General features: G+C 31.3%; 1 protein-coding gene across 1 annotated transcript in view; it reads left to right on the top strand.

The window, feature by feature from the left end:
* The window catches only part of LOC140443995 (uncharacterized), a 134,377-nt gene that overhangs the window by 36,560 nt on the left and 85,473 nt on the right, over positions 1-12,344 (top strand). Inside the window, exon 2 of the mRNA XM_072535557.1 lies at positions 3,046-3,132. Coding sequence (XP_072391658.1) covers positions 3,057-3,132 — 76 coding nt within the window. The 5' untranslated portion in view covers positions 3,046-3,056. The remainder of the gene's footprint in view (positions 1-3,045; positions 3,133-12,344) is intronic.

The following is a 12,344-nucleotide window of genomic DNA, read 5'->3' as shown; positions in this document are numbered from 1 at the left end:
CCAGAATTAACAAATGGTTTTGCTGCTCAAGGAGTGAAGATACTGTTAGCTTTTGCTGACGATGTCGACACAATCACACAATTCACCAGAGATGCGAATAAAATTTTTAAACCTTTTGAAAATGGGGCCAGGGAAATAGGCCTTAAAGTCAACGAAAATATGTTAGTTAAGGAAAATACATAGCAGCTAGAATAAAGGCAGAAAATAGAGCGTATTGTTCTCTAGTGGAGCTACTTAAATCAAAATTGCTCTCAAAAACTAAAACAAAGGTACAAAAAAAACTGTAATTGCGCCCCATAATAACGTATGAAAGTAATACATGGACACTGAACCATTGTGAAAGAACAAAATTATTAGTATTAAAACGGAAGATCCTCTGGACGATTTTTGTGCCTTGGAAAGATGAGATAACAGGAGATTGGAGACAAAGATATAACCAGGAACTCCGAGTACTTGGAGTAAGTTTTTTAGACTAGATAAGAAAATTATACATTTAAGAATATATAGAAAACTGGAACAAGATACTAGTGAATACCATAGTTTAGTTTTAGGAAACCTATCGACACACGAGAAGTATTATTTGGATTTAATTGTATAGATTCAAAGATGTATAAATGTCAATGAACCACTGAATATTTGTTTTATCGATTACAATAGGGCCGTTGATAAAGTTCGACATAATTATCTAGATATTAGAATAATAACTCATCAGTATTTTAATCAGACTGCCAACTATTAAAGTGGGAAAATAATTCTCTGGAGACATTTCTGGTGTTACAACATTCATTGTAGGTCATAGCTTTATCCATGATAATTGGATTAATTCAGCTAAAACAGAGCTCAATACATGAGCAAGAGAGAATACAACATCCTTCAAATCAAATTTTTTGATGCTCTGCGTTATATCACCATCCTAAGAAATAATAGGAATGAGCAATTTGTTTTTATACAAGGACTTTACTTTTTGAATAATATTTAGATCCATCAGCTGCGATAAAGGTGTGCAGTTTGGTGGTAGGAAGATGGTTTGGATATTCCCATTACTTGATGGAAGTTCCTGTTCATTTTGGTGGCCTGGTGAATGGTCAAGTAAGAGTAAAGCTTTTCTCACGTTGAATTATTTTATAAACTTATTTACTTCTGATACAACAAGTCTTTATGGAACCATTTACTAAACATATTTCTCGTGACCCAACTTTTATTTACTTCAATTTTTTTCTTGTAGAGATTGGCAAATAAATGTTTTTGAAAGCTCTGGGATTTTTAGCTTTATCAATCACTAACAAATATAATTTTTGTGTTTAAGTAACAAATTAATACGAAATAAATGTGATTTTATCTTTACTCAATTTAAGACAATCGCCAATTCTTAATTTTTTTCGCTATCCTGATCCAGATTTTATCGTCTTCACGTGCCCCGGTATGTTTTTTTTTTTTTAATAAAATCATGTATAGCACGCCCAACTCTATATTCTCTTGGCAATTTGAACATGTTTTCTCCACTATCTAACAAAGCGGAGGGTGCCGAATTGTTGGACATGTCTGTTCATTATTAAGAAATTAAGTATAGTTATTTAGAAATTCCTTCTGTCTTTTTGTGTACACATTTTTACTTTATCCATTTTATGCGAGTATAGCAATTTCTTAATTTATTGTTACCATCAGAAAAATGGTACTACTTTTAATAAAATATCCTAATATAATTTGGAAGGTCGCGTATTTATATCGTTTAATATATTTAAATAAATTCTGCTTAATTTGAATGACAGTGACCTCAATTTTAAAATTTTTTAATTAAGCAAATGAATCCAAAACTTCTGTGACGGTAAACAAACTTTATACTCATGTGAGTATAAACAAAAAAATGCGACTCTGGTTGTAAACAGTATAAAATGACTAGAAACCTTCTAAAATAGGATATAATGCGGGTTTTACATTTTATTATATATTTACTGAAGACAAAATATAGCTCTTACTTCTTCAAATGGAAAAAGGAATCCGGGAAGAAGAAAATACTCGTTACTAAAAATCATACATACACATTCATTACTAGGAACTGCAAAATACAGAGATATACATATAAATGATTTATACAAATGCTCAGCTTTAAATTAAGGGAATAGCAATAGCATTTGGAGGAACAGTAGATAAATTCAAGATAAGATCTTTATTTGTAGACCGTTTGGAGGAACGAATACATAGAACACAAATTTTTTTAAATAATATGCGATGTTTTGTGCTATTCTAGGTAGGTAGCGCTTACCAAATAAAGACAAACTTCCATACTAGTGTTACGCTATAAGCTAGGATACAAAATAGTACAGCAAATTATTGCTGTGCTATATAGGTGATTTTAACTGTAATTAATATTGTTAAATTATATTATAACTAGTAATCTTCTTCTCATTGCGCCGTCTCCTTTCGAAGGTTCGCGATCCAAGTGGCAATTGTAGTTTTGGAAACTGCTGCGCGAAAGATCGCTGCGGATGAGCGGTCGAACCATCTCCTCAGGTCTTTCAGCCACGAGTTCTGGCGTCTTCCTACTGATCTTTTGCCCTGTACTTTTCCTTCCAGTATAACTTGAAGTAATTCATATCTTTCGCCTCTCAGCACATGACCCAAGTATTGCATTTTCCTCTCTTTGAATATTCTTAGTAATTCTTTTTGTTTACACATGCGACGAAGTACCTCAACATTAGTAATTCTTTGTATCCATGGAATCCTCAACATTGGTCGGTATATATACATCTCAAAGGCATCTATTTTTATTATAACTAGTAATAATAAGGATTAACTATAATATCAGAAAAAGGTTACCAAAAAACTCTCAGTAAAAACCATTATCATTTGCACTCTTTAAGTCTTTCTTCTTCTAAAGATGCCTATCTTCTAGTAATGTTGGCGACCACATGGATCCATCTTATTCTTGATGTTAGACCAGTCCATTTCCTAAAATTGACCAGCCAGGACATACGAGAATTTCACAATTAAGTTTTATTAATATTGTATTATGGTGTTTAAAATTTTGATTATTGTTTTTTTCAGATGAGGACACGATGATTATTCGTTGGAAACTGGTGTTTGGATTTTTACTTGTATTCGTGCTTCACTGGCTAGTAGATGCTAAGAAAGGTAAGACATTTAATAAACTGATATAATAATAACGAGTTTTCTTTTCAATCTTAGACTCTCCCAACTCAACAAAATATTTTTTGTTGTGTTGAATATCATTTTTACTTCATTTTCTTAATTTTTTAATAATAAGGGGCTTTATAAATTCATAACCTACATTAATTACGATTTTTTTTATTTTTGCCCTACAACGAATCAAAAGTTTGACTATGACTGACTGAATGACTGACTAGATTGTACAGTTTCCATCAGACGGTTATTACTACTGCTACTGATGTCTTGATATATTTTATATTGTGCCAATTCTCTTATAAATTAAATTTACATTTCTCATAAAGTTAAAATTTTATATATACAATATCAATTTTCTTACTTAATTAAGGTTGCAGTTGGTGACATAATTTTGATGTACTTTAGTTTTGGCTTTAACTTTTGTTTGTATTATGTGCTCATTAATCGTCTAAAATCTAAAATTTCTTTTTAGTAGTTAAAAGTACATTTACTTGTAATATGTAATTTAAATATTTAAAGATAAAATATGTTTTTCAAGAAATCATTAAATTATGTTACGAATGACAGTACTGCAACAGCGGACAGTGACTGGTGTTTGGTGTATAAATCTCGTACTCAATTTGTATGGGTTTGGATTGGCATTTTAAGCGCATCCGGATTCAGATTCAATATTAGAATAATTGGTTATCATAGACAAGGCGACTATTAGAGCAGTTCGAATTGCAGTCTCGAGTATTACATTGTAACACAGCGCATTTGCCTTGTTTCACATGTTTTGTATTTATATTAATTTGAGCAGTTTTTGCTAGATCAATTCAGATTTACAGCAACCGTGTACAAGTTCTCAAACCTGCCAGGAAAACAGTAATAAACAGTGCTATATTGTGTGCAATTTATTAAAATGTCGATTTTCAAAATTTAATTGTCAAAAGTGTAATATATCTGTAGGCAGGTCAAAAACATTACTGGCAATTCAAATGGAGTCGACGAAATGTACACGTTATTCTAACAAAAATATATAGGATTCCTGTAAATGGTTGATTGGTTATATGACTGTCTCAAAATTATTTTGTTGTCCTTGTTTACTATATAATATAAGTGAAAAAACCGCGTGGAATAATGTGGGTTACTCAGATTTAAATAATTTGCACAAATCTATAACAAGGCACATTTTAAGTAAAACGCGTTTAAAACCAATTATAAAAGAGAAGACTTTTAGAAAAAGCGAATTGATCACCCTCACCATATGCATAATGAGAAAGTAAAAAAATCATGAAATATTAAAGAGACTGATTCACATTACATGTTTCCTTGGAGAACATGAACTTAGTTTCAGATGGCATAATGAAAGTTATGATTCTATAAATAGGGGAAATTTTATGGATTTAGCAAATTTTTTATCTGAATATGATGAACTATTAAAAAATCATTTAAAACAATCTACTATATTTCGAAGTACCTCGAATAGGATACAAAATGACATTGATTTGATCAAGTGTATGGCAAATATTGTTCTGCAAAAAATCAAAGAAGAAATAAAAGAAGCACAATTTATTTCCATTGTTCTAGATGACACTATATAATATATCGTCAACTCGGGAAATACAAGAACGATTTTACGAATTTTTTGATATAACTGCAGATAGATCAGCAGAATGTATATATAGACATGTTTGTAATATAGTTGAGGAACTGGACTGTGGCTCCAAACTTGTCACTCAAAGTTATGAAGCTAAATTTGATTCTAGCGCAATCGGTCAGTCTCAACAAGACTTGCAATTTATTTTTCCAGACCTTGAGCGGAATTCGTGCTTTTTTCTAAATCGTCCAAAAGTATACACTCTTTAGATGTCATTCTTCAAAAAAGGTTTCCTCGAGCAGCTTCCACCAGATGGAACTACAATGGGAGGTTAGTAAAAACAGTTTCCCAATATCGAAAAATCCTAATAGTTATTTGAAAGCATTTTGGAGCATAAAGATCGTTGGTACCCTCAAACTGTGAATTCCTCAAAAGGTTATTTGAAATTACTCAAACGAGATTTTGATTTTAAGTTTTTGCTTTAAGTATTTTCTGAAAAATTTCCTTGTACAGACATTTGATGTAAATCGAATGATATTGGATTTTGTATTCAACAAATTAACAAATTGGAAGTCCAAAACAACAGACAGAGGGGACAGTTTGATATCATCTGGCAAAAAACTTGCGACCTCGAAGAGATAAAACCCAAGCGAAAACGTATTGGAATTGACCATGTAGGTGATACAAAAATATGTTATCATCGACTTTTTTTGTGAAATAATAGATAACATTTCATAGCAGCTTAAAGAAATATTTGACAGCCTTTGTAAGTTAAGATTTGTGGAGTTATGCAATTTCAATAAATATCAACTCGAAAGTTTATAAATATACCTATAGTCCATTTCCATCATATTAATAGCACATTATGTATGCAAATCCCTAAACTGTTGACTAAATGAAAAATAGATATTTGTCAACAAGTTTACAGAAGTATATAGGAAAACAATTTTAAATTGAGTATGACCACCAGATATAAAGGTTGAAGCAGAATAGAATACAATAGTTTTGAGGGTTACTAATCCCTAAATAAAGTTGCCAGTGTCGGAGTGATGGAGATTAACAGGTACTAATGAATTTGCAAGAAATGTAAGATGTTTATTTTATTGGTTATATATAAAATAATTTGTGGCCGTAACAGGGGCCGATTTGTAAAAAAATTAATATTATTTTTCTAATAATTGTTGTAAGTCTTCTAATTTAAAAGTTTTGTTGTTGCGTCCGACTCATCGAGCAAAAAGACAAAAGAGGGAATCTAATCGTTATGAAAAGGAGACCAAAAAAGTGGCCTCTGATGGCGGACATATCCGGAAATGCGAATGCGCCAAATTTAAATTTTCCGACACTTATTAACAGTAGCTATAAAATAGTTTTCAGAATGTGTCTTAGACGAGAAAATTTTAATTAAATACTAACGATAACAGTCTAAAATATGAAACAATTGTTAAAAAACTTCAATATAAATAAGATTTCATGTGAAAGACTCCCTTTCCTTGTTTAATTTGGCCTCTCAAGATGGCACTTCCTGTCTAACAATATTTTTGCCCCCACTACCTTTACATTCCCTCTTTTGTGTTTTTGCTCGATGGTCCGACTTCACCCTTTACTTGAGACCATATATTTTCTATCGGATTCAGATCACAGTGGTATGGGGGTAAACGTAAAATAATTACATCACGGTTTAATGCCATTTCATCAATTATATATTTTTTATAAGCTGCTTTATGTTGCCTTACAATAGGTAATAATTCCTTTTTTGTCGAATTCTTCTTGTACTCAATTGCGTGTTTATCCAACCATTCGATTATCTCTTCTTTTTTCCATGTCGTTGTTGGCAATTTTTCTGCTAGTCTTGAATGGTAACTAGCATTATCCATAACTATGACAGAATTTTTTTAAATTAAATCCAAAATTTGCTCAAAATATTCTTCAAAATCGTCAGCAGTCATTTCCTCGTGGTAATCTTTGGTTGATTTTGAGGCAAAACTTAATAATCCACCATTGACAAAACCGTATTCGTTTCCAATATGGGTTGTTATGAGTCTGCGTCCTTTTCCAACGGGAATATTGTTTATTCCAGTAGATACACCTTCGATGAATGCCTGACGGGAACTTTTCACATTTGTATCAACCCATAGATATGGTACAGTATGACCTTCATTTAGCCAAGTCTCGTCCAAATAAAAAATTGTTTTCCCTTCTTCTCGGTACTATTTAATAGTTCTTAGATAATCTCGTCTCCAACATACAATGTAATCTTTTTCAATTAAAACGGATTTTCTTCTATTTTTTTGCCAACGAAATCCCATCTCTCTCAATAGTCCCCATAATTTCTTGTTGCTTATGATTGGTAACTCCTCGTTTTCTCTAATTAATGTTTGGATTTTGTCCAATGTTGGAAATTCTTTGTTAAAAAAAAAAAATGAGTGGACGCTGCGTCTCATGCATGTTTTTATGTATTTCTTCAATTTCCAAGGGTTTACTCCCTCCACTCTTCTTGGGAGATGAAACAGTTCCTTATTTTCTTTCTTTTAGGAATCTATAAATTGTTGCTTCTCCAACCCCTGTCATATTTGAACACATGTTAACGATTTCACGAACATTACTTAAAGAGCGTTGATGCATTTTTAAATGCAAATAACAAAATATCGACCCAAAAACGTAGCTAGGTAAGACATGAACAATGTACATCTACAAACTAAATGGAAGATGCAAACAATTTCTAATTTATATTATTGGCATAAGCTGTAATGTGGCATAAAAACTACTTAAACTATCATTAGTGAAGCCTTATCAGTAATTCCAGGTAATCGTTCAAAGAAGGTATTCTTTTTATGTCAGGCGATAACTTGTATAGAAAACAATAATCACCTTTAAATTACTGTTTACATTAATTTATTTCGTGAAACATTGAATTCTCTCGTTAATCACCCGTGTATAGTTAACAATAATCGTGTGGCATATATACCGACGTTTTTTACGCACAAAAAAGTATAGTGAGATTAGTGGACACTTATTTTACAGAAGATTTTTTAAAAGATAATGAATTGTTGACGGCATCTTAAAATATTAATTTTTTTTATTTATTTCAAAACAAGTATAGGGTGACGCCTATGGTTTTTTGACCTGTTGAGGATTTGCATACATAATGTGCTATCAATATGATGGAAAAGGTTTATAGTTTCTCGGAAGAGGCTTTTAATTGTCTAAAAAAGCATTATGCAAACTTTTTTGACATTCTTTCCCTGCATTTCTAACTGTGCGTCTTGTATGCTTCTCAACATTCTGTACAAACTGATACTAGTTCTAAAACGCTGACATTTCTTTAAAAAACTGAACGGGATGAAATATATGGTGAGGTTTCAAAATTATGTGACTTAGTAATGGCAATACCTGCTACAAGTGCGTCTGTAGCTCGAAGTTTTTCTGTACACTAATTCTCTACAATCACTCCACTTAATTTTTTCTGTCTTCGCGATAAAATATCAAAGTGAAAATTTCACATATTTTGTAGACGTATTATTACACTTTGTTTTCAGTTACTAATAGTTTACCATATTTGCCACATTGTATAGTGAGGCAACATCACAGATGCTTTGTCTGTAACGAAGCACCTCTAATTTAAAAATAAGTCATGATTGGACTATTTATTTAACATTTACTCGACATAAAATCTACACAATCTCACGGAGAAGACGTCTCACCTATCGATACTCGTGCATCTTGTAACATTTTATATGTCATTTTCCTTATTTGTACAAAAGCAATGCATGAAATACCACTTCGAAGATTTCTATAATTTTTGTCATTACATAAGACGATATGTACATATATATATTAAGTTGATGTAAAGGTTAGAAAGCGTAACAGAATGTAAGGAAACAAGTTCATCAGTTCTTAGTCGATGGCAATTATTTATTTTACGTTTAATTTCATACTCTTTTGACATGTAATTGCACAGCGCAATCACCAACTGTAGAATAATAATAGTTATTATCGGGATTAATACGTCTGAAAATCATCAATTATCTCTTTGAAGTGAGCTGTAAATAGTTTTACTTGTTTAATGATAGTGTATTTTCGTTTTTTATTATAAGACGCAGACAATACGAGCCCTAATAACTAAATAGTCGATCGAACAAAAATTTATCGAAATCGTCAACTTATATCAAATAAATTACACGGCGACAGGGTTCTATTTTATTGTATATTTTGTTTGCTATAATAATTGTAACGTACAATAAACCTGAAAGGGTTAAAAGAAGGCCCAGAAGTTGAGCAATATTTTGGATAACGTAAACAGTAACCCAAGGTAATGACCATAATCCCCCCAGGGGATTTAAAGACGTCCATAATACGTTCTTTGTTTTTTTTTTCATGAAAAACAATTAAATTGTTTATAATAATTGTTTGACCACTCGGATCGAAATCCCACCCAAATTCGCAATCAGCAGCAAAAAGTACATAAAAAACTTGGGTGGACCCATCAGAATTAAAAAGACCACGGTGATCTAATGGACTACTTAAGTTCTGACGTCACAATGGGCGGAGATTTCAAATACATTTCCAAACATTTCTAATTTGTGTGTCTTTGTCCCATAAACAGTTGGAAATATTGGTTTTTTTAATGGTTAGAATAATAAATAAGGACTTTTGGTTATGAACATTCATTCTGTGCGATTGGTATTATTTGTTCATCTTTTAAGGTTATGTTATGATTTGATTAAAACTTTATTTATTTTTTACTGTATTTCAAGGTATTTTGTTATTGTTTTTATCAGGGTTATTTAAAAATTAATCAATAAATCATTAAATTTATTTACAAAGTTAAAAAATATTTAAATTAATGTTTTATTTTTTTTTTAAGTGCTAGCGATTTTATCCCCTAAAAGACTAAATATATTTGTTTTCTCGTAGCTTTAATAGTTAATAGTAGTTTTATTGTCATTACTGAAAATTTCAGTAATAATGGATATCTTCAACACATGTTTACTAGCCATTATATATCCAGATCTAAAAAATAAACTCAAAAACTATTACAACATTCAAAAAATATTTTTTAAACACTCAATATGGCAATTTGATAAAAAGGTTTCCACAGAATGTTATATTACAATTTAAACTACGAGAAAACGATTATCTTTAGTCTTTAACAGGATAAAATCACTGGCAATAAACAAAGAATAAAACATTAATTTAAATACTATTCAACTTCGTTAATAAATTCAATGATTTCTTAATTTATTTTGAAATAACCTTGATAAAAACAACAACAAAATACCTTGAAATACAGTAAAAAAAAATAAATAAAGTTTAAATCAAACAATAACATATCCTTAAAATACGAACATTCATAGTCAATATCTTAATACTTTGACATTCATACCCTACAAATTCACGGACAACAAATAATACCAATTGTACAGAATGAATGTTCATAACCAAAAGTCCTTTTTATTCTTCAAATAATTAAAAAAACCAATATTTCCAACTTCTTATGGGACAAATACGCACAAATTAGAAATGTTTCGAAAGGTTTTATTAACTGAATAAGTTGACGGACACTGTATCAGCTTTGCTCTTGTAAGTAGGCAGATGAACATGTTTTATCATCTTGATAACAAAGGGTAAACCAGAAATTAAGGAAACCATAATAGATTTCTCAAGAATAAAAGCACAAAAACTTATAATTCCACTTCTGTTTTTGGAGGTATGTTTAAGTAAACGACGTGTCCTCGAATCTCTAGCATCCGACGCCGACCTACCTTGGCTCGCCGCCAAAATCACAATGCATTTCTTTTCTCAAACTCTCCGAGACGATTAGGCGAGCGGTTTGCCCCTAAAAAGACGCTTAGAAACGGAATATACTGACTAATTTATTTTGCATTTATACCACAATAAATTCTTTTTTTCGATTCTATATTTGATTCAATTTTATCAAGTTCAAATGTATTTTTTTTATTCTAAGTGGACTGTTAATTAATATTAACAAATAACTTATAACAAAAAAATCATTTTCCGAATCGCTTCGAGTAAAATTTTTTTACACGTATCTTATCGAAGTAAATACTTTTTTCTCTTAGTAATTTTTCTAAAAATACTTCCTTTTCGAGTTATTTGCAACTTTTTGTTGAAAAAATTCCTTAATTTAGGTACAAAAGAACATCTTACACTGCAGATTCCGAAATACTACTGTCTGTTAGCGGACTTTTGAAGCATATTGTATTTTCGAAAGTAGGAAAGAAATTATACCGCATACGAACATGTGATTTTAAGTAAAACAAAACTCCGAATGAGGCTAGTACGATAGTGGGCGGACAGTGGCAGTAACAATGACACGACACGAACCAGTCGAAGCGTGCGGTCACTCAAACACATCCACACTCTATGTAGAGAGATGGCTCGAGGGCCGTAATTTCCCCACCCATGGTCTATATCATCCTTCCATCTAAGTTTTGACCTACCTTTAAGTCTACTTCCCCCAGGCTGTGACAAAATGGTTCGTTTTGGAGGATTATTCTGCTATGATCTCCCTAGAAGTCCTGCACACCTTATATCCTATTTTTAGGAGAGATATATGATCCGTGTTTGCCATTTTGTTATACATTTCATAGCTGTTTCTTATCCTCTAAATATCGTTTTCACAGATACCACCAAATATTTCCCCTGTATTCATTTAAACGTACAAATTTCTTCTTCTTCCTCTTTATAAGCAATTGTGCTTATTCATTGACGGATTAACACCTCTACGGAAGGTTGACACTCCATCTTTTGCGCGGTCGTCCAATACTTCTTCTGCCGATTGGTGACTTATTTTCTGGTTTTTTGACGACACGATCTACTCCATTCTGCTTATGTGGTTATTCCATTCTTTTTTTTTATTATTTTGTGTCCATTCATTCATACACTATACGTTACATTTTCTTCTAAAGTTTTTTATCTGTTTTGGAAATGATTCCGATTCCAAATTCCGATCAATATATTAACACTGGGTTTTATTTTTGTTTTCTGCCTTAAGTTTCTACTTTTTATGTGTCTATTTAGCCAAAATTAGCACTTGTTCGTTAGAATTATCATTTGTCCGATTTCTTTCCTTCTAGAGTTCTCATTGGTCATCAGAAAGTCTATCTATGCGAATTTCTTCACCGCTTTAAAATATTAGTCTAATTACTATTTTAATGGGAATAAGCCACAATTGAAAATTAAAATAAGTTTATTGACGTTTCAATTTCCAGTTCGGAAATCGTTATCAAAATACAAACATTAATAAATTAAACAAATTTTTATTTTTGTTACTTGGTAAAAAAAATTCTTCTAATAATTTAATTTATTTTATTTTAAAATGATATTGTCAATATAGCTGAGTTGCGCTTCTAGGACGACTTTATTGTAAGATAGTTTAATCGACTACATGAAATCAACTTTAACTTGAGAATATCCGTCAGAAAAAATTGTAGCATGTGATTCGTCTTTAAAAAGACAACCACATGCCATGATGACAGTAAAATTCTCCTCTTAGTGATTCCATAGTAAATCATGAGGAAAAAACAGGAAAAAAACCTCATAAAATTATCCCGACATGGCGAGTATTTGGTCTTACATTTAGTTTACTCCCAATAAACAC

Source organism: Diabrotica undecimpunctata, chromosome 6, assembly GCF_040954645.1.
Source record: "Diabrotica undecimpunctata isolate CICGRU chromosome 6, icDiaUnde3, whole genome shotgun sequence".
NCBI classification, from domain to species: domain Eukaryota; kingdom Metazoa; phylum Arthropoda; class Insecta; order Coleoptera; family Chrysomelidae; genus Diabrotica; species Diabrotica undecimpunctata.
The sequence above is the reverse complement of the archived record's forward strand: the minus strand, read 5'-3'. Positions and strand labels throughout refer to the sequence as shown.